General features: G+C 44.2%; 1 protein-coding gene across 6 annotated transcripts in view; it reads right to left on the minus strand.

Moving 5' to 3' along the window:
• The window catches only part of AUTS2 (activator of transcription and developmental regulator AUTS2), a 679,139-nt gene that overhangs the window by 12,625 nt on the left and 645,359 nt on the right, over positions 1–21,155 (minus strand). For 3 of the 6 annotated variants that reach the window (XM_082201188.1, XM_082201184.1, XM_082201189.1), the window contains 8 exons: positions 19,059–19,533; positions 17,478–17,728; positions 15,555–15,796; positions 13,470–13,514; positions 8,012–8,107; positions 4,573–4,644; positions 2,376–2,405; positions 482–553 (listed from right to left, as the gene is read on the minus strand). In XM_082201188.1, coding sequence (XP_082057314.1) covers positions 482–553; positions 2,376–2,405; positions 4,573–4,644; positions 8,012–8,107; positions 13,470–13,514; positions 15,555–15,796; positions 17,478–17,728; positions 19,059–19,533 — 1,283 coding nt within the window. The remainder of the gene's footprint in view (positions 1–481; positions 554–2,375; positions 2,406–4,572; positions 4,645–8,011; positions 8,108–13,469; positions 13,515–15,554; positions 15,797–17,477; positions 17,729–19,058; positions 19,534–21,155) is intronic. The other 3 variants (XM_082201185.1, XM_082201187.1, XM_082201186.1) reach the window with 3 other exon arrangements.

Below are 21,155 nucleotides of genomic sequence, written 5' to 3' on the forward strand. Positions count from 1 at the left end.
AAGCAGATAGCTTTGGTTTTAGTTTTGAAACATCTGCTGAAAACTTTTCTATGCCACCAAGTTTATGCGTGGAATTAAGAAAATATCTATGGGTAAGAGTTGATCTTTGATTTTAATTTTTTACACGGCTTTTATTGTATGTATGTTTGAGGTAAACTGCTTTGATTAATTTTTTTTTAATAGTAGCATACACATATTTTTAATAAATAAATCAATAATGAGCAAAATACAGGGGAACATAAAGAGCTACCTTAGACTAGGTCAGACTACCTAGCTCTGCTCTAACTAGCAGTGGCTGTTGGGAAGCAAAGGGTCTTCTCCATCATCTGCTATGTGATCTTTCTAAACTAAGATGCCAAGGACTGGACATTGCACCTTACTATACAAAACACATGCTCTGGCTGTGTAGCTTTGGTCCCTCCCCCTAAACATGCTCATTTGTATTCCCTTAGGAAGGTTTCACTTGCCCAAAGGGACTCACTTTCACTTTCTGTTGATGATGGTATATTTGCCAAGCAATATGGACATGCATAGCGCACCATTTTCCTGGTTTCTGTAAAAGAAGCAAAAACACAAGAGGCTATGAAAATGACACCACTTAGCCATAACAGTAAGATCTGAGCCTCTTCTCATTTAACAGCCATTACTTTTTACATTAAATGCCCTGCCTTTCTTCCATTATGAATCTTAAAATGGTAAAAATCTCATGGTTGTAAAATCTCTCATGGTTGTAAAATCTCTCATCCAATCCAAGCCCTGGCCAGACCATGACCTGCTTTGCTTCAGTTGCACTATGTCAAGCACTTTCAAAGCCATGCACTAAGAAAATAATGAAACAGACTGAGCTGGTGAAGGAGACAATTCAGACATTAGAAGTGAGCATAGAGTGGTACTCTGCAAACCAGGAATGAGAAATCTGTAGCCTCCAGCTGTTGTGGGATTCCAGCTCTCATTAGGTCCAGCTAGCAATGGTCAATGACGATGAGGATCAAAGTTCAACCACATCTGAAGTGCCACTGGTCTACAGTAGATCCCTGTTGTGAAGCTCTTACTGATTTATTGGTAAGTGGGAAAGTGGAATCTGGCTACTTAGTGAGGTTAATTATATTATGCCCCTACATGACACAGTAAATTCACTTTCCCATGGGTCCGAATGCTGCATATGATTGGTGCTTCTATGGCTGCATTCATCTCATGTTTGCTTTATAAGAGGGAACCCTATCCTAAATGGCGTTCCACATACACTCAAGTCAAAGTCCCAGTGAGACGACTTTACCGTATCAATGTGGCAAATGTTTGACTGCACACATCATGCTCCAATAATAATAATAATAATAATAATAATAATAATAATAATAATAATTTATTTGTTCCCCAGCCACTCTGGGCGGCTGCCACAGAGACCAAAAATACACTAAAATCCAAGTCTTCAGTAGTTAAACATTTTGTTGTGGGAATGCAATAAGCACAGTTTTATAAGGACCTGGCAAAAATGTGAATTTTGTGAATGGGGTGCATCTGCACATTTCGGCCTTTTCCAGAAAGGTGATACATTCATGTTCCATCTTCTGACATTGCAATTCTACTCAGTGTACCCTTGAGAAAGGCAAGCTCAAGTTCTCATAATCTTAGTTATGAGTCCTGGAAGACCTGCTCCCTGTCTTGCAGGTCTTTTCCCACCTGGGAGGGCAGGTTCCTGACTGACTCCATCTATAAAAGCTGAGGCTGCTGAACAGACCCTTGGATTGGGGTATTGTTTGAAGGGGGTTGTTGCTGGTATTGATATTTTTTTTGTATATTTAATCTTTAGATCTTATTGTGATTTTTGTGGAAATGGTTCAATTTGATTGTGTATTTTTGGATGCTTTATTTATTATTTCTGACTACATTTGTTACATTGTAACTATGCATTTTTTCATGTTGTAAGCCACCTTGAGAATGGTTTTAACAATGGAAACGTGGCATACAAATAAAATTGCATATGCATATTTGTATGTATGTATGTCATCAGTTCTTTCCAACTGGATATACAACCTTCAAAATGGCCTAATAATCAAGCAGCTCTCTTTATTCCAAGTTTCACTCTCATCTCCTACATGCAACCTCTGTCCTTATGAGGCTAAGCTGGACGTAATACGAGTCCTACCAGATTTGACCAAAAGCCTATCTAGCCCTACATATTGCTTTTCACAGTGGCCAACGGGATGCCTCTTGGAAGCCAAAAAGCAAGATATGAAGGCAATAGTCACCCCCCAGCACCTAGGGCAGGGTTTTGGACTACAACTCCCATCACCCCTAGCTAGCAGGACCAGCGGTCAGGAATGATGGGAAAGACAGACAGACAGAGGTCAACCAAGACTTAGTGGCCTTCTTACCCTCAGCATAGGTCTGAAGGGATCTGTCAACTGCAAAGAGAAAGAAAGAGGGAAAGTCAATAAAGGAAACCTTGCCACTCAAACAGTTGCTCATCTAATTTGCATTGCTTCACTTGGGAGAGTGGAAATTAAAATATTAGCATTTTCATTTCATTTGTAGTCTCTTTCAAAGTCTTAGCAGGCATGTTGCTTCATCTTGACCAGGTGTGGGGAGGTTCTTACTCTCCAGATGTTGCAGAATTGCTGCTCCCATCATCCCTGGTCATAGAGGTTGATGGGAGTTGTAGTTCTGCAACATCTGGAGGGCTGCAGGTCCCCCATACCTGATCTTAAGGGTAAATTTACTCCCACGTTCACTCCTTTCCATCTCTGCGCCAACAAAATCTGGAGGACACAGATTCCCCCGCTCTGCTCTGCAGGATTTATGCTTCCAAGTGTTGACAACCTACCAAACATGGCCCCCAAGAGGCATTCTGACCTGGAGTTTGCCTGCTAATTCACTCAATTTAGCACTGTAAAATAGGAAACAATGCAGTAATTTTTTTTAAGTGACCTTTTGATGGACCTTTTGAAAGATATAGAGGAGGGCAGTATTTTGGAAGAGGCTTACTTTTCCACACACAATTGCTAACAGAAAAAAATTCAGTAACTATTACAACAGGAGGAGCAAACCCCCTTCCCCCGTTTTGTTGGACCATAACTTCCATCATTCCTGAACATTATGAGGGGTCTGATAGGAGTTTGAGTGAACCACAATTTTGTTGGACCTCAACTTCCAACATCTTTGACCATTATAGGAGACGTCACTCAGCAACACCTGGAAGACTCCACTCTGGTTAATGCTGGACTGCACATACCCCTCCTCTTTTAAAACCAGCTCCGAGTCACCCAATTATAAAAAAGCAAGTCAAATGATACAGACTGGTATAGACTGGTTGCTCTGTGGTGCAGATTTTCACACTGGAACAAATGTGGATAAAAAGGATTCATACAAAAATACTTTTCGACTCCCTTCCCACCCCCTCAAATCCATTCGAACCCATGCTGAATGGGAAGGCTCCTCTTGGGTCACAAGAAGAGGCCTTTTCTAACCCTGCTACCTGAAACGTCATTTAATTAGAGGTGTCAATGAGTCTTCCCAAGACCATACATGGCCAGGTGCTCCACATCGAGGATGGCTAACATCATCATCCTGACCCTGACTTGAAGACATCTGGAGGACAAAAAGTGTCAACTGTGGAAGTGCTGAACCTAAACCCAGGCCTCAACACTGAACCTGAGCTGAAGTGTGTCAACCTTGACCCTCTCCCTAAAGCAGAAACCCCTGGAGGCAGAAACCCATAAGAAACAGTCTCCCAAGAGCATTATGCTTTTCAAAGCCTGCAAAACCTTTGAAAGAAATGCAGAAGGCTGAGATGTAAAAGCCTCTAGGTCAGAAGTCTACACCTTTAAGCCTTTCTGCTATTCTGGATGTGGGTGGAGTCTTGGAGGTGAAGTCTGGTCCAAGAGCAATGAAACACCTCGGCTGAGCTCTAGATGTAATCACAACACCTTGTCTGCTTGGAACTATCTGTGGTCCTGATACTATAGTCTTATGCTCTCTGGCACCCTCAGGTTATCTGTCACACCCTGTGCACTCCCACTCACAGCCAGTCCACTTAAGGATCATGAAAGTTAGACCCTGTGCTTTATGTTTTCCAAATTCCACACTTTCTCAATTTAAGCTCAGATCAAATAAGGGATGCGGGTGGCGCTGTGGGTTAACCCACAGAGCCTAGGATCAGAAGGTCAGCGGTTCGAATCCCCATGACAGGGTGAGCTCCCGTTGCTCGGTCCCTGCTCCTGCCAACCTAGCAGTTCAAAAGCACGTCAAAGTGCAAGTAGATAAATAGGTACCACTCTGGCGGGAAGGTAAACAGCGTTTCCGTGCGCTGCTCTGGTTCACCAGAAGTGGCTTAGTCATGCTGGCCACATGACCCGGAAGCTGTCTGCGGACAAACGCCGGCTCCCTCGGCCAATAAAGCGAGATGAGCGCCGCAACCCCAGAATCGGCCACGACTGGACCTAATGGTCAGGGGTCCCTTTACCTTACAAATAGCAATAAAAGGTGGAGTTAGGATAACCACCTCAGCTTCATTCATCATTCAATGGTTGAATGGCCCTTGGTTTGAAGAGGCTGTAACATTTTAGAACTTACCCTGGGATCTTTCTGCAGTAGGGTGTGTGGAACAGCTCCAGGTCTCGCTGCAACATCAATGGGATTCGAAGTCTACAAATGTCACATACACAGAAACAACGGCAGTGTAAATTTATGTGCAAACTTTTAAACTTTTAGAAGACCTCAAAAGAATTAGTTAGGCAGTAAGTGAGAGTCTCCATAAAAAAAAGAAAGGAACTGAAGAGTATTTATCCATCTATTCATTTAGTAACAGCAGAGATGGAAACGTGGTGCACTCCAGATATAGGGACTACAACTCCCATCAGCCTCTGCCAGTATGGACAATGATCAGGAATGATGGGAGTTGGAGTCCTGAAAAATCTGGAGGGTCAAGGTTCCAAACCTTTGGACTACAGTTTCATGTACTCAGAAATGTCATTTCCAGAGTGCCTTGCCTTGGTGCACACAGAGTCATAATTTCTGTCCTAGGTTAAAGACGGTCTTAGGTTAAATGAGTCATAGATCTGTTTAGCTTTAGAAAATGAGATCTTGGCTCTCTAAGTTTCACCATGTTTTCCTGTTATATTTGTGAGTATTCAAATCTGTTCTTTTTGCGTGTTACAAGATGTCATTGAACAGCCTTAACTGGCGAAAAACCCATCACTCTCTCACTATTGCACAAAGCAAGCTAATAAGATGCACACGTGTCTTCTATCAGTTTCTTCTTTTCTAACCTGACAAACTATGTTGTGTTCACAGGTTTTCAATTCTCAGGTGTGGCTTCTGCAAAGGGACAAGCATCCTCCCTCTGTTGAGGTGATAATGCATGCTGCAGAATACCCACTGCAACACACACACCCCTCAAAACTATTCACACTGTGCCTTGCTTATTTATTTTCCAGGTCCGAAAGTAAATATACCCTTGAACCACTAGGAGTCCCCTGGAAGCACTCTGAGTGTAGCTTCTGACAGCATCTCCTGGACCACAACTTCCAGCATTACCTACCACAGTACCTCCTATGCTAGGGTTTTTTGTGGAGCTTTCTTTTGCAAAATCGCAAAGAAATTGAACATTTCTTAGCTTTTTCTGAGGAAAATTGGCAAAAAACAAAACAGCCAACATGGGCTGCCATACTTATGGATTTTCCCGGACATTTCACCAAATTCTGCTTGGACACTGCTTGCGGATGTGGTATTCAGGGTATCCCATACAAATTGCCCAGACGTATGGCAACCCTATAGCCATTCGGCAGGATGGGAAGTGGATTCCAACCAGAGCTGATGGCCTTCCATTCACACAGAGGCAAGGAGCATAATAAAAAATACAGGCTCACTGATAGTGCAGGTGAGAAGCAGGTGAGAAGGGAGGGAATGCCAAGCTGGAGGTGGGGGTTGGGAAAGGGGAGTCAAATGGAATATTGCTGGGATAAAAATCCAAGCTAGAGAGGGACAGTGTGAGGGACAGCAGCTTGAACAGTGAACAATTTGGGTTTGCACCAATAAAAGGGGTCAGAGAGAAGGGGAAGCAGCTCGTATCCAGACAGCTGGCTGTAGTTGTGGGTACTGAAATAATTTCAAGTGTTGGGAAACAGCAGAACGTTGAGGCATATAGAAAGCCAATGAAAGGGGAACATAAGACCACGAGCCCTGCTGGATCAGACCAAAGGCCCATCTAGCCTGGCATCCTGTTATCACAGTGCCCAACAAGATGCCAACTGTCCTCTCCCAGAAAATGGCTGAAGGTCTTGGCAATCTGACTGAGAATGTGGATAAGGGTTTGAAACAGATGGAACACATAATCCATCAATCCCAAACTGTTGATTTTGACATCAGTAGAGGCAGATGTCTCCATTCACAAAGTAAGAATCACCAAAACCGTCTTTCTAGAATAGAGATTTATAATGTAGTCATGTGAATGTAAAAAGCCTGACTTGCGAAGAGCCCCACACAACATTTAAAAAACAACAACCATACAAATGCACGCAGCCACATACTAGTAGCTGGTTAAGCTCAAATGGATTCTTAATAGCCTAATTATCATACATATGAGGACCTTTGCTAATGAACCACAATCTACATATTTAAGAAGCTTGAGTGGTGGAGCGGGGATAGTTTTCAGATTGGACAAACACAGCTCAACATCGAGCCTCAAAAGATTAAATTTAAAATACACTGGTGGACAATGAGGATTGCAGTTCCTTAAGCAGAATGCATAAGACTGACGTCAGTCTACCCCTGAGCTGAGAAATACAATACCTGGTATAAAAGAGCAGAAACAAACAGTTTAGAACATCCCTGAATACCTTGAGTTCCATGATAGAAGAAAGGCAAGATATAAAATGAAAGAATGGAAGATTGCATCAAATGTTCATAAGTGAACATTTTCAGATGAAAAGATGCTTTTTCAGGGCTCCTAAAATGCCCCCAGGGAAGTTTTACTGCCTAATTTTGTTTACTGCTAATTCTAGGCCACTGCTTCAGCCCAAAGTATGCCCCCACTCTACCAGATTTTGGTTCTTCTGTGCAAAGCTAGCTAGTCAATCAGTGATCACATTGAAAATGTAATGGCAAAACAGCCCAATAGTTTTTCTAACTGGGCCAACATCACCAAGAAGTGTAGACTTTCCACGGTATGTTTATTGAGACTTTGCCAATCAGTGGAGAACCTGTGATTATCCAGATGTTCCTGGAAACCAAGTCCCACCATCCCCAGCCAACATAGCTAATGGCTAGGGATTATGGTGACTGCAGTCCAGTAAGGACCCGAGGTACTACACCACACCTCTGATATAGGGCTTTAAAAGCAAGAACCAGCACCTGGAAGCCTACCGGAAAGCCAGCATCAACATACCTCTCCACCCAACCCCTGCCTCCCCTGCCACCTCAGTAAATGAGAGTGAATCAAGGGAACACATGCAGAGCTCTTTTCAACTGATTTGCCCATCATCCCCAAGAGAGTTTCAGTCCCAATCAATCTCAAAGGAAACTCTGGGATTTTGTGCCCCACATTGACCTAGGGAGGAAATGACTCATTCATCTCTCCCAGCAGAGCCATCTCCAAAACCAAAGATAGGGGACATTTGGACCCCCAGGCTACAGCTGGACTACAGCTCCCAACAGCCTCAGCCTGCATAGCCAACAGTGAAGGATGATGAGAGTTGAAGCCCTGCAGCATCTAGAGCAGTGATTCTCAACCTGTGAGTCCTCAGATGTTGTTGGACTACAACTCCCATCACCCCTAGCTAGCAAGGCCAGAGCTCAGGGATGATGGGAGTTGTAGTCCAACAACATCTGGGGACCCACAGGTTAAGAACTGCTGATCTAGAGGGTTGCAGGTTCCCCTTGCAGGCCCAAGACAAATAAAAGTGCTGCTCCTCACGAATACACCTGGGACTGCAAGAGACCACAAAGCCACAAGACACATGTCCATAATAGGAAAGAGCCTACACAACATACAAAAAACATATTTACAATTTACCTTGGGTTGAAACGCCCCTTGTAGTGAGCCAAAAGGACCAGTTGGAGGAATCATTGGTGGGATCCCTGATACAGCAGGAGGGTACGAGTGGAATAACTGTGACAAAGGGAGGATAACATCATCAAAGGACCCCACACACATTTTCTAATTGCACGTCATGCAATTTCAACTCAGAAGAAAGCAAAAGAGACACAGAAGCAGTTTATGAATTATGCAGTTCACATGATTGCTGCTGTTAATCAGTCAGTGATCCAACTGCATAAAAATCAATGCTGGACCACTGATGTTGGGTACTTGGTAAAGGAGGTGGCGATAAGCCTAGGAAAAAGACAAAGGCATCTGACAACAGCAATGAATAAGGGATATAATGGACATTCACAAAATGTTAGACGACAGGATGAACAGATTTGTGTGGAAAGAACAGATTATTTGAAAGCGTAAGGGGTAGAGAGCTGTCTCAGAATGGATTTTTATAATGAGGGTTATTATTATACTGTATTATAATACTGCATTACAGAAAAAAGAGAGGATGCAATGGGAAGGTACTGGAGCAGAAACGTGATCTCATTGTCAATTGCATTAGTTGTAGCAGTTAAAGAACAGGAACAAAGGAAGCTGCCTTAATATTGAGTCATGAGACTGTAAGAAAAGCCTGCTGGTTCAGGCCATTTCTCACAGTGGCCAATAAAATGCCTCTGGGATAAGCAAGAATGACCTGAGTGCAACAGCACTTTCCCCCTCTGTGGTTTCCAGCAACTGGAATTCAGCCTTCAACAGTGGAGGTAGAACATAGCCACAGATAGCATGGTCTAATCCTCTTTCAAAACCATCAAAGTTGGGGGTCACCCCTGACTCTTGTGGGTGCAGATTCCACAGCTCAACTGTGTGAAGAAGGAATTTGTTATCTGGTTTGAGTCTTCCAACTTTATTTCATGGTCCGTGAGTTCTAAGGTTCTGAGAGAGCATAATTTTATAAGCTTCTATCATGTCTCCTCTTACTCCTCTTAGTACTTTCTGTAAATTCAGACAACCCTAATGTTGTAACCTTTCCTCAGAGGGCAGTTGCTCCATCCCCTTGATCATTTCGATTGCCCTTTTCTGGTGAAACCCTTGGCTCCATTGAGCTCCTGGGTCTCACACCGAAGTCTTTCCCAGTTCTGTCTGGAGATGCTAGAGATTCAGCCTGGGACCTTCTGCATGCAAATTATGTGTTCAACCACTGAGTGGTGGCCCTACCCAACATTCACCACAAGGCATGGTTAGGACGTTAACAGAATCCAATGCGGGATGCATGCCAATAGTAGTGTGGTCAAAACAAAAGTGGGTGCAGCCAGAGGGCACAACCTCCCGCCCACCCATACAAATATCACACACACACACACACACACACACACAAATCACACACACACAGGTAGTTTGCATCTTATGCTTATTTTACTTACCCAATTGCAGCTTTGCATGGGGGTGGGGTGGGGTGGGGTGGGATAAATAAATGGAGAGCAGAGCAAACTCATTTTCCATTTACTTATTCCCCCTCCCCATACCTGTGCAAAGCTGCAGTCATGAGCTTACCCAGCTGTGAGAAGGCAGTGCAAGGGCTCTGGCAGCATCCCAGAGCCCTTGCGCCCCTTCATCAATTTTCCTGAATTGCCCTACAGCAGTTTGGCTTGGGAAAAGCCTTTGGCCAACAGATGAGGCCTTTTTCTACAAAATCTCAGTGCAATTCCTGTGCAAATGTACGTATTCCACTGGCTCATGATGCCTGCCTGAGCCAAAGATCTAAAAAAGCACAATAGTGTGTTTCATTGTATTGTTCCATGAGGTGCACCTGAGCACACTGAAGCATCTCTCTCTCTCTCTCTCTGCAATTAACATCATTAAGAAAATGCAATAATTTTAAGGCTTTCACTGAACCACCTGACCCAGTTCCTCTCCCCACTCCTTTCATAGATCATTGCCGTCTTTTAATTCTGTTTAGCTTCAACGTGAACTTCCAATGGCGCAGAAAAAGTTTCCAAGATTAGATGATACTGAATAGTGGAGCTCTCAAGAACCCATTAGGCAGGCAAGCGTCTTGGGTTGCAATCACTTTTTAATACTGAAAATGAGCATGTTAAAGACTCTAGCATCCATAACGCTTACTGTTCTGTATTAACATGCCAGTTCACAAAAACGAAGGGAAGTTAGAAATTTCATTGTATGCTGGTTGTTAACATATAGATGGTGGGAAAGGATGGAGACCTTTCAGAGTGTCTTGGAACTGCCACTGCTGAAGGCTTGGATTCCCATCTTGTCAACAAAAGTAGAGAGCTATCAATGTCCCATCTTAGCTGGGTCCCAAGTTGCAGGACAACTTTTAAGTAACACAGCTTCTGTAGGTTCAGGAAGCACCAACAGCCAAAGCCAGTCCAAGATCCCATCCCAGGCAAACTGGGGTTCAGTTGAGGGCTCAGACAAGAGAAAAGTTGAATGGCAGGCAGGCAAGCAGAAAGTTTGATGCAAGGGACATACAAATACATCCCAACAGCTTTTCCAGCCTGGTGCTGAGGCTGCTGAACTGGAACTGCCAGAAGCACACCTAGGGTGCAGCTGAACTCCATCTTCTGTCATCAAAAGAGAGGCGTCATCATGAAGAGGACTTTATTTGTGAGGAGACCTTGACTCCTGAGGAGTCTTCTCCCAAAAACTGGAACGTCTCCTCGTGGGAACATGTTTCCACCTGCCATTTAAGGTACTGTCAGTAGCTAGGTTAATCCTTTAAAATCCTCATCACCTCTCTCTCTCTCTCTCTCTCTCTCTCTCTCTCTCTCTGAAGCAGGAATGGAGATACTGTGACCCTCCAGTTGTGGCCAGATTCCTTGCCCTGTGAAGCTTGGTCCCACCACTACGATTGCCTTCCACTGGCTGACAAAGACTTTAATGGTTTAGCAGGTTTTTAGTTTTCCCGGTAGACGACCTTTTATTTGAGGTTTACTTTTACTTTTAATTATTTATTTTAAGCCACATTTCAGGGTACATTAGTAATACTTGAAAGAGCTTCTCCACCCCCAGCATTCAGCCTGGACAGGTCCAGCTCCGAGGGCCTTTTGGTGGTTCCCTCACTGCAAGAAGTGCGGTTACAGGGAACGCCCTCCCATCAGATGTCAAGGAAATAAACAACAATCTGACTTTTAGAAGACATCTGAAGGCAGCCCTGTTTAGGAAAGTTTTAAATGTTTGATGTGCTCTTAATTCTGTTGGGAGCCGCCTAGAGTGGCTGGGGAAACCCAGCCAGATGGGTGTGGTAATTATTATTATTATTATTATTATTATTATTATTATTATTATTAACCACATTTTAAAATGGTCTCATTTTGTAGATTGTTCCTAACTTTAAAAAAAAATGTTTTTAATTGTTCTCAACATGATTTTTAAATATTGTTTTAATATTTTGACATTTGCCACCCTGGGCTCCTTTGGGAGGAAGGGCGGACTGCAAATTTAATAAATTTAAATTATGCAGCAAAAGGGGGGGAATAGCATTTTTAAAATGAAATAACATAATAACCATAGTTAAAAATACAGATGCCAAACAGTTCCCCGAATCACACTTTCAGCATCTTGTGTTAAGAAAGCACATTCCAAACTGAAGGTAAAAACCCCGACAAGTGTTTTAAGAAAGGAAGAAAAAAGAGCAATTCTACTTTGCCTACAAATTTAGACCATAATACCTTTTGATCTGGCCCATTAAGTGAAATCCACTGGTTAATGCATTTTTAATAATATGCCAGTTAAAAGTTTCAAGTGCTTTAATCTTCTGGCTTTTAACCTCTGTTAACCGTTGAAATGGAACAAGCCATCAGGTTAGATACATCTGAGGCAATGAAAGAGAAACACAAATGACCTAACACTCATTTGGATTCTTTCTGTGATTTCTCACGTATTGGAGAAAGGGAGGGTGTATAACCATTTGGATCAACCATAAAGCTTGGCTTTCAGGGTGCTGTCAATTCCTTAAGGTTCCTTTGGCACAAAGGCCCCAAGGTAGATAGCTGTGCCTCTTCAGGCCTGCACAAGGATCTTGCATGAACCTGGAGGTGCTCTACTCCTCTGAGTGAAGGGAGATCATATGGGCTGAATGAATCAATTTATTTGGGGCTTGGTGGTGTTGTGGTCTAAAGGGTGGCGGTTCGAATCCCCACAACAGGGTGAGCTCCAGTTGCTCTATCCCAGCTCCTGCCAACCTAGCAGTTCAAAAGCATGCCAGCGCAAGTAGATAAATAGGTACCACTGTGGTGGGAAGGTAAACAGCATTTCCATGTGCTCTAGTGTCTGTCACAGTGGTCTGTTGTGCCAGAAGCGGTTTAGTCATGCTGGCTGCATGACCCGGAAAGTTGTCTGTGGACAAATGCCGGCTCTCTTGGCCTGGAAGCGAGATGAGTGCTGCAACCCCATAGTCGCCTTTGACTGGACTTAACCGTCCAGGGGTCCTTTACCTTTTCACCTTCATATCAGGGCAAGGACATTCCTACAGAAAATCAACCCTAGGTCTTTGCTGTTTCAGTGTGGTGTTAAGGTAAGCTGAAAATATTTTTATGTGGTCTTTCTAAGAAGGAAGGTTTTGCTGTTGTTAACTTTATTTTGTTAGTTTTCATTATTGCATTTTGTATTTTTCTTTATGAAGTTTTGCATGCTGCCCAGATATTTTTTCTAATGGGAGGCCATATAAATTTAACAAATCTTTCATAGCACTTTGCATTTTTTAAAATTACCAAAAATGCTATTTGAAACCAATATTTTAGTGTTTTTCTCCTAAAGAAACATTTTTTTTGCATGCAGTTTTGACATTTTTACATGCAACTTACCCCCATTAAAATCCATTTTGTATGCTATTTTCAGTAATACAGACCTTTTTATAATACTTTCCCCATATTATATGTGTTCTTGTACATGTTGCTTTGTTGGAAAACTGCATTGCAAAATTCAGAGAATTGTGAATTTCAAAGGTAAGACTGTGTTTTGGTTTACATATAAGTTGAAGAAGTGTGAATTAGGTAGTTTCTCATTCAAATGCAAAAAAATCCCTCATCAACCCAGGACTTCATATATCTTCATTACCACATTGGAAGCTAGAGAAATGGTCACAAAGATCTGCTTGTGCCATTGAAATGAGCAGAGAAGACAGAAACAGCAGAGAGAATATCGGAACCTTTGTAGTATCCAGTCCCCAATTAAAGAACTAGATTTAGGCATAGCTTCAGAGTTTGCTTTTTCTTTTTAAGAGATATCACATCTTTCACAAGACAGAAAGCTAAAGCAAATGACAATATTGATGATGGACATTTTAGAGTGATGGACAGAAAGGGGGAAGGAGGGAAACAGAAAATGGGATGTTCTGCCACTGATCTGAGTGGTGATCTCAGCCCACCAATGGGAAAAGAAGCAATTAATACATTTGAAGGCAGTAAGAAGAACTCACACTGTGTCGGTAGAAAGGGTCAACTTTTGTAGGGTATTTGTCAAACTGCAAAAAGGATCAAAACACAGACTCATTATGTTGTCTTTCTAATGGGGCATACATTTCTTTGATTCAGTCAATGGTTGGGAACTGGTGAAAAAACTGGCAATCGATGGAGATGTGGGGAAAGGGGAGGATATACTTAAAAATGGCAGGTGTTCAGAGATGAAAGTATGGACAGCAGTGAGAGCAGGAAGAGATCAGGAGCAATTTGGATAACAAAAATTCCAGGTGCAAATTAAGTAGAATGATTGGGACCAACAAGATAATACTACAATATATTCCCTATATAACAGGACTGCTCCTGACCAGTGTTCCAGTCAGCCATTCTCTGCAAGGAGGACATTTTCCCTGGGCCCTCTTCCCACCCTGTTCCATTTTCCCATTTAATGTTTTTGTTTCCAATCTGTCACCCATTTGCCTGCATCTTTTTTTTTACTCCAGTGTGTGTGTGTGTCTGTACACAAACTCTGCAGTTCCCTGAGCAAACTGACAGCTCCTTCGTGTTTCTCAGTGAGTCCACTTGGACTCCATGTCCTCCAACACTCGCCACTTGAGCTTGCTATCAGAGGGGGAAAGGCCATGGGTTCCTGAGGCCCATATACCTCTTTTCCACCTCTTTATTTAGGCAAACAGAGCAGTGATACCAGCAGGCTGAGGTTCATTCCACATTAGTCCCACCACCCTCTGAAATATCATCATTTCCTCATTCACCTTTTTGGAAGAATGCACATGCCATTACCGAATGGCTGTATATCAATCTTTTCTTCTCATCCTCCCCTTCCCCCAAGCCTGATTTCTGACCTTTTATTTTGGTAGTAAAATGCAATCACAATGTCCAGTGTGGAACAGCAGCGTGAAATAATCAACACATGGCAGAGTTACTGTGCTTTTAATTGAAAGCTTCCTGTTCTGCAAGTTCACTGCTTACTTTTTCACTGCAGCTAGAGCATGGTGTCTCCAACATGGTGTGGAGCTTGGCATGGTGGGAAGATGCCAAAGGAGTGGGGAACTGGAAGATGCCAGGGATTGAACCTGTGAAGTTTATTATGTTCTACCTCTGCTCCACGGTCCTTCCTCAAGAGTTTAAGATTGGTCCAGAACGAAGGGACCTGTGTTCTGAAACATCTTCAGAGCTCTAATAAATTCTATCAGTAGGCACCAACCAGTAAATGCGGTGGGGGAGGGGGGCAGCCTGCCTTGCACCCGCTAAGTGTTTCTGTTGCCTTTGAGTTTAGCAGAGGACACTGTCCTACTGCCAGTTTGAAGTAAGACTCGGATGCCAATCGACCAGATGGCCATCAACCCTCTGAGCTGATGTCGCTCACACTGTGCCACATTGGCAGTACTGTACAGTGGTGCCCCGCAAGACGAAATTAATTCGTTCCGCAATTTTTGTCATCTAGCGAATTTTTCGTCTTGCGAAGCACGAAATCCCATAGGAATGCATTGAAAATCAATTAATGCGTTCCTATGGTCAAAAAAAGTCCAAACAAAGCCAAATTTGGTACAACAACAGTTTATTAACTGCTCTTTAAAGTCACACATACTGTAAAGAGCAGTTCAAAAATTTAAGGGAAAATAAATTAACTTTATAAACAAAACATGTCTTTGTTTTTAGTCAAAGAAAAAAAGTCGCGAGACGTTTTCGTCTTGCGAAGCAAGCCCATAGGGGAAATTCGTCTTGCGAGGCAAATCGCGAACGGAAAAACCTTTCGTCTAGCGAGTTTTTTGTATTGCGAGGCATTCGTCTTGCGGGGCACTACTGTACTGCCTTCCATGCCAAAACACAGAAAGCAATTACATTTTTTTTGCAAACAAGGGGCAAGGGGGGCACATGCATGGGAGCCTCTACATTCTGACACAGAACTTCCCAGAATTCTCACTTTCCGAATTCCCCGAGTCACAAGGCGGGAGGAGCATGCTTCCTTCCTCCCAGAATCTCTTCCTTCACCCAGACATCTCCCCCCACTGTCACAATTTTATCACTATTTTGCAATAGGAAAGAAAAAGATCCAAAGAGAGTTGTGCTCTACTTATCCTCACATTTCTGCCTGGGGTACGCACCATGGGAGGTGCTGGTGTTGGCATGATGGCGGTGGGCGGGATGGCGTGGGGGAAAGGCGTGAAAGTGTGCTGGTGCGTATGTTGGTGGGTGTGCTGGTGCTGGTGCTGATGCTGGTGGAACTCCGTCCTCAGGTAAGGCGGTGGGCCCAGCGAGGCGCCGCGGTCGGCACTCTGCGAAGCCAGAAATCGGGTGTTCAGCTCCTGGCGGAGAAGATCTTGCTCTGAAAACCAAGACAATGGCAACATGAGCTTTTATCCTTCTCATTTAAATACCGCTCAGTCTTTCCTTCTTCCTTTTTTAAAATCACACTTCCACAATGTGCAATTGATCTTTGTTAATAGATGGGTGTTTCCCTTCATCTCTGTTCCTCCATTAGTGCCAGCATGAGGATGGGGAACCTATGGCCCTCTATGTACTGACAGACTCCCACATGAAACAGCAGCCACCGGCATGGGCAATGGTCATGAAGTTTGTTGGACAGCAACATCTGGAGGGCCACAGATTCCTCAGCCTTGTGCCAGAGTAGAGTTTCCCAAACTTGCATCTCCAGCTGTTTTTGGACTACAACTCCCACCATCCCTAGCTAGCAGGACCAATGGTCAGGGATGATGGGAATTGTAGTCCCCAAACAGCCTGAGACCCAAGTTTGGGAAACCCCATGCTAGAAGAAGAACAGAATAGCTTGCTTTTCTGCTTTAAATTCTCCTACTGGAATTTGGTACAACCTGCTTGCATGAAATATGTCCAAACCCAAATTTAAGAAGGATACGTATTGTGGGTGTGGACAGACTTCTGGCTTGTCAGATCGATTCTTGGGTTTTTTGCCCCCGTAGAAGCCTAAGATCTTCCAGCCAGAATAAGCAGAATAAGCTGCTGCCCATCTGGACTGGTAGGATCATCAGTAACTGTAGCCGAAGCCAATGGCAGGCAGAACCAACTAATTCCAGGTTTCTCTCCATCTTCATCCTCTCTGCTGAGTTCTCCAAGGACAACACTGAGACTTAGGAGGATGCAGACAGCCAGGACCACACACTGGGTTGGTTGTTTGTAAGTAAGGAAGCAGGCAGGTGGCAGCAGGCTGTGGGGAGACTCGTAATTTGGTGATGGAACTCCATTCATCCTTATGAATCAGCTTCCATTGCTGAGATGGGTTCCTCCTTCCTTCCCCTCTTACTCAGCCCCCCAACTCATCTCTCTAATTCCCTTCCATCCCCCTCTCTCTCCCTCTCTTCCAGAATGTGCTAACCCTGTGTGTATTTATGTGTATGTATGTATATATGTATGTATGTATGTGTGGGACGTGGGTGGCGCTGTGGGTTAAACCACAGAGCCTAGGACTTGCTGATCAGAAGGTCGGCGGTTCGAATCCCCGCAACGGGGTGAGCTCCCATTGCTCGGTCTCAACTCCTACCAACCTAGCAGTTCGAAAGCACATCAAACTGCAAGTATATAAATAGGTACTGCTCCGGCGGGAAGGTAAACGGCATTTCCGTGTGCTGCTCTGGTTTGCCAGAAGCGGCTTAGTCATGCTGGCCACATGAACTGGAAAAACTGTCTGCGGACAAACGTCGCCCCCCTTGGCCAGTAAAGCGAGATGAGCGCCGCAACCCCAGAGTCGGTCACGACTGAACCTAATGGTCAGGGGTGCCTTTACCTTTACCTTTTATGTATGTATATATGTATGTATGTATGTATGTATGTATGTATGTATGTATAGAATCGTAGAACTGCAGAGTTGGAAGACACCACAAATGCCATCTAGACCAAACCCTGCAGTGAAGGAATTTTTTGCCCAACCTGGGGCTCAAACTCACGACACTGAGATTTAAGATTCTCATTCTTTACCAGTTGAGCTATGTAGCCCCATTGCATAAAGTATCTAAGTATATGCACATTCTTACCTGAGTAAGCACTTCCAGCAGGATGACCTGGAACTTGCAATGTCCCTGACGTCAGAGGAGGAGGAGGGGGCAATGCCGTGGGAGGGGCAAACATATTGGGGTGATGGGCGTGCGCAGGAGGTTGGAGGGTGGGGGTAAAGGTATTGAGCGGGCTGTGGCTTGGCAAAGAAAGGGGGAAAGGGGATGCTGAGGGGTGGTGGCCTATATGCGGAGGGGGCTGAGTCTTGGCAGGAGTGCTGCTTCTGCTGCTGCTGTTGGTGGAAATAAAAAAGAGGTGGAGAGGGAATGTTAGGAAACAGAGCTCCTGGAAGGTTCAAGAATCACCAAGCAAGAAGAAAACAGAGAACCATCTAACCCAACATGGTACCATGAAGTGCAACCAAGTCTTACTCTTCCTTGTCCCACCTGCCCCAAAGCAATAGATGGCCTAATCTTTTTCTCTGGGAATGATGATGCAATGTGGCTCTATTATCTGGTCAGCTGCACCAGGATGGAGGAGTCTGGAAAAGAAGCAGATCTTCCATCTACCAGGCCAGCAGCCTATCTAACCTTGCATAGTCCACTCTGACTCACAGACTATTTCCAGGATCACAGGTAGAAAGGAAGGTTTCTGGGCCTGAGCTAGGCTTTCTTCATTCATACATTTATATCCAATGTTTCTTCTGGCATGGAGCCCAAGCCGATGTGTGTGGGCCTCTTCCAACAGAGAGCTGCCCAGCCTCTTCTTGAAGTCCTCCAGTGTGGCAGTGCTCCCCTCATGCCTCACCCCAGTAGCTGGCTCCACTGTCAGACTACTCTTGCTGTCAATCAATTCCTCCCAAATCTACTCTCCTGTAACTTGAACCCATTGGATCTCATCCTCTCCTCTAGACCAGCAGCAGAGAACAAGGCTTTGCCCTCTCTTTGTGACAGTCCCTGGACAGCGCTATCACCCGCTCCACACCCTCAACCTTCTCCTCTCTAATAATGCCCAGCTCCTTCAGTATTCCTGACTGAATTTATTTCATTTTGTCTATACTCTTCTTAAAGAAAACCACACAAACCTAGACACAGTACTCCAGATCAATAGTAGTGGGTGTCAATTCAGTGTTAGAAGCTCAGGTGTATAAGCTAATGGCCAAATGGCACCTTAAATCTGGGATGCAGTCACCACAATGGAATGTCTAGGCACACCCATCTCCAGTTAAATTTGTTATTGTTGCTTTCATTTCCATACCACTTTATAGTTTAAAGAAGACATCTCAAAGCTCATTGAAACATTTTTAAAAACCCAGAATAAAACAAACACAACCTTCAAGGAGAATATGTCGAAGTGACGTTTTGTTTTCCCCATATTAATTTACCTGCTTAATTTATAGAACTGCCCCTGAGCAGAAGGGCTCTGGGAAGCCAGAGTGGTGCAGTGGTTAGAGTGTTGGACTAGGACCTGGGAGATTTGGGTTCAAATCTCCTTGCAGTTATGAGGCTCCCTTGGGTTGGTGGGGCAGTGCCCCATTTGCCCTAATGGACCACCCTCTGTTGCTCTAGGTAGCACCTTCAACAACAGCAGGTGCTTGGAAAATGCACCCCAAGAGGACTCACCTCAGACTGTTGAGGCTTAAGCTGCTGCTGTTATATGCCGACAACTGCTGGGCGAGGCTGCGGGAGGGAGGGCGGAGCTGGGCAGATGGCAGGTTTTGACGGGCAGGCTGCCCAGGAGAGGGCGGCCTTGGCAGGCGCTGTGTGGGAGTCGGGGGGCCGGTGGAGTGCTGAACCTCTCCCGAGGCCTGCAGTCTCTGGGGGGCTTCAGGTTGCGATGGGTGATGAGGCTCCTTTGGCTGGATGGCAGCAGGACTAGGAGAATGTGCCTCTGAAGCAGGTTCCAAATGAGGCAGGGTCCAAGCCTGAGAAACCTGAGGAGAAAGCTCTTTAGCTGCGACAGGGTCAAGCAGCAGATCTCTCCCGCCCTCCTGGCTCTTCTCTTGACTCCGTTCTAATCCCGATATTTTGGGGACTGCCAACGCCCTGGCATCTTGGTCCTCATTTTCCGTTAGTATGCCAGCTCCTATATCAGTATCTGGAAACAGGAAGAGATGACACAAAAGAGGGTTAAGGTTACACCATGCCAAATTATGTGACGAAAGAAATCATAAACTGAAGCCAGGGTTTCTAGCACATCTTGAAACGAGTCTTCTGCTACCTGCATTCAACTAGTGGCACTGAGGTTATGTTCTCTCCCCCAAGGGAAATGAAGTTGGTAGCAATAGAACACTCACAAACAGTTCAATTTTGGTGTGGAAGGGAAGTGGAAGGAAAGAGGAGGGAAATGAAGAACTGTAAAGCTGAGTGGAAAGAGATCTGCTGTAGGGATGGGGGAGAAAATTGATTTGGTTTGAATTTAAAGGCAAAGCTCCCTGATGTGCACTTCCTGAAAGCAACACGCTAACTGAAATGCAAAATTCACACTTCTCTGAGCTTTGCAAGGCAATTCTCAAACCAAGCAATGTGTACAAAATGTGCAAACTTAGAATAAACTGTGGATAAGAATGCCTGTATTTGTGAAAATAACATACAAAATGCATGTTATGGTAGGGAAAACTGCTCGCAAAAATGAACATATTAAGCAAAATCTGCACTAAAATGTTGATGGGTTTTCAGTAGGACTTCTCTAAATAAAGTAATTCTCGAAATGCTATGGAAATCTGCGAAATTGAACTGGGAAAACGAGTAAGAGAGAGAAACAAAAATGGCCAGATTTGCCCTGTAACACTGTTTTCACCAAAGGGGGTTAGTGCAATTTGGTCTGTCCAGGTCACTTAGAGCCAAAAGGAAGGAGATGTCCACAATTGGCTCTCTGGATGTCTTGAGGATGATGTGGCCAGATCTGAATTTAATCAAAGAACTGGAGCTGAGAGGGGGCTGGCAACCTGTTCCTCCCTCAGAGCGATTTCCTGGATTTAATTCCCCCACCATCACCACAAAAAAACACACCTACTCTTAGACCCACAACGGAAAGCACGCAGCTAAAAATGAAAATTGTCAGGATTCCTGGATTTCCCTATTTATCTGTTTGTTTGCTTTTACCAATGTTAGTTTACTCAGAAATAAATCTGACTGTGTGTCCAATGAGCTTCATTCCCATGTAGGTGTGTTTAGGATTGCAGAGAAAGAAAAGAATAGGGGTCTAAGAGATAGAAGAAGGGGATGCTGCAGAGAAAGGTAGCTGGAGGGGAAAGAGAACGGAAGAAATATCTGATGGATCAGGCCTGTATCCCCTCTAGTCTCAGCATCTTGTTATCATAGTGGTCAACTGTGGGAAGCCCAGAAGAAGTGTTAGAAACTTGGATATATAAGCTAGGCACCAAATGACTCCTTAAATCAGGGTTACAGTCGCCAAAAGAGAATGTCCAGTTGCCATTTGGGGGTCAGTGGTATTTTTCAATAAAACTTTTGGGTTTCTGAAATTCGTTCTGATCGTGCAGATAAAATACCATGGCTAAAATTCTAAAGGATGTTAGTGTGTGTAAACAGACAAGATCCATGAATCCCCTGGCATGCACCTCCACATGGTGGAGATGTTAGGCACCATCCTGGTGCCCAGGCATCTTCTCTTGGTTGCATGTTGCCAACAGCCAGGTGCAAAATTCAACTGGCGCCTGACTAATTTTGAACGCTGCCCAGAAGCAGGACTCAAACACA

This window comes from Podarcis vaucheri, assembly GCF_965113315.1.
Source record: "Podarcis vaucheri genome assembly, chromosome: 15".
In the NCBI taxonomy this organism is placed as follows: domain Eukaryota; kingdom Metazoa; phylum Chordata; class Lepidosauria; order Squamata; family Lacertidae; genus Podarcis; species Podarcis vaucheri.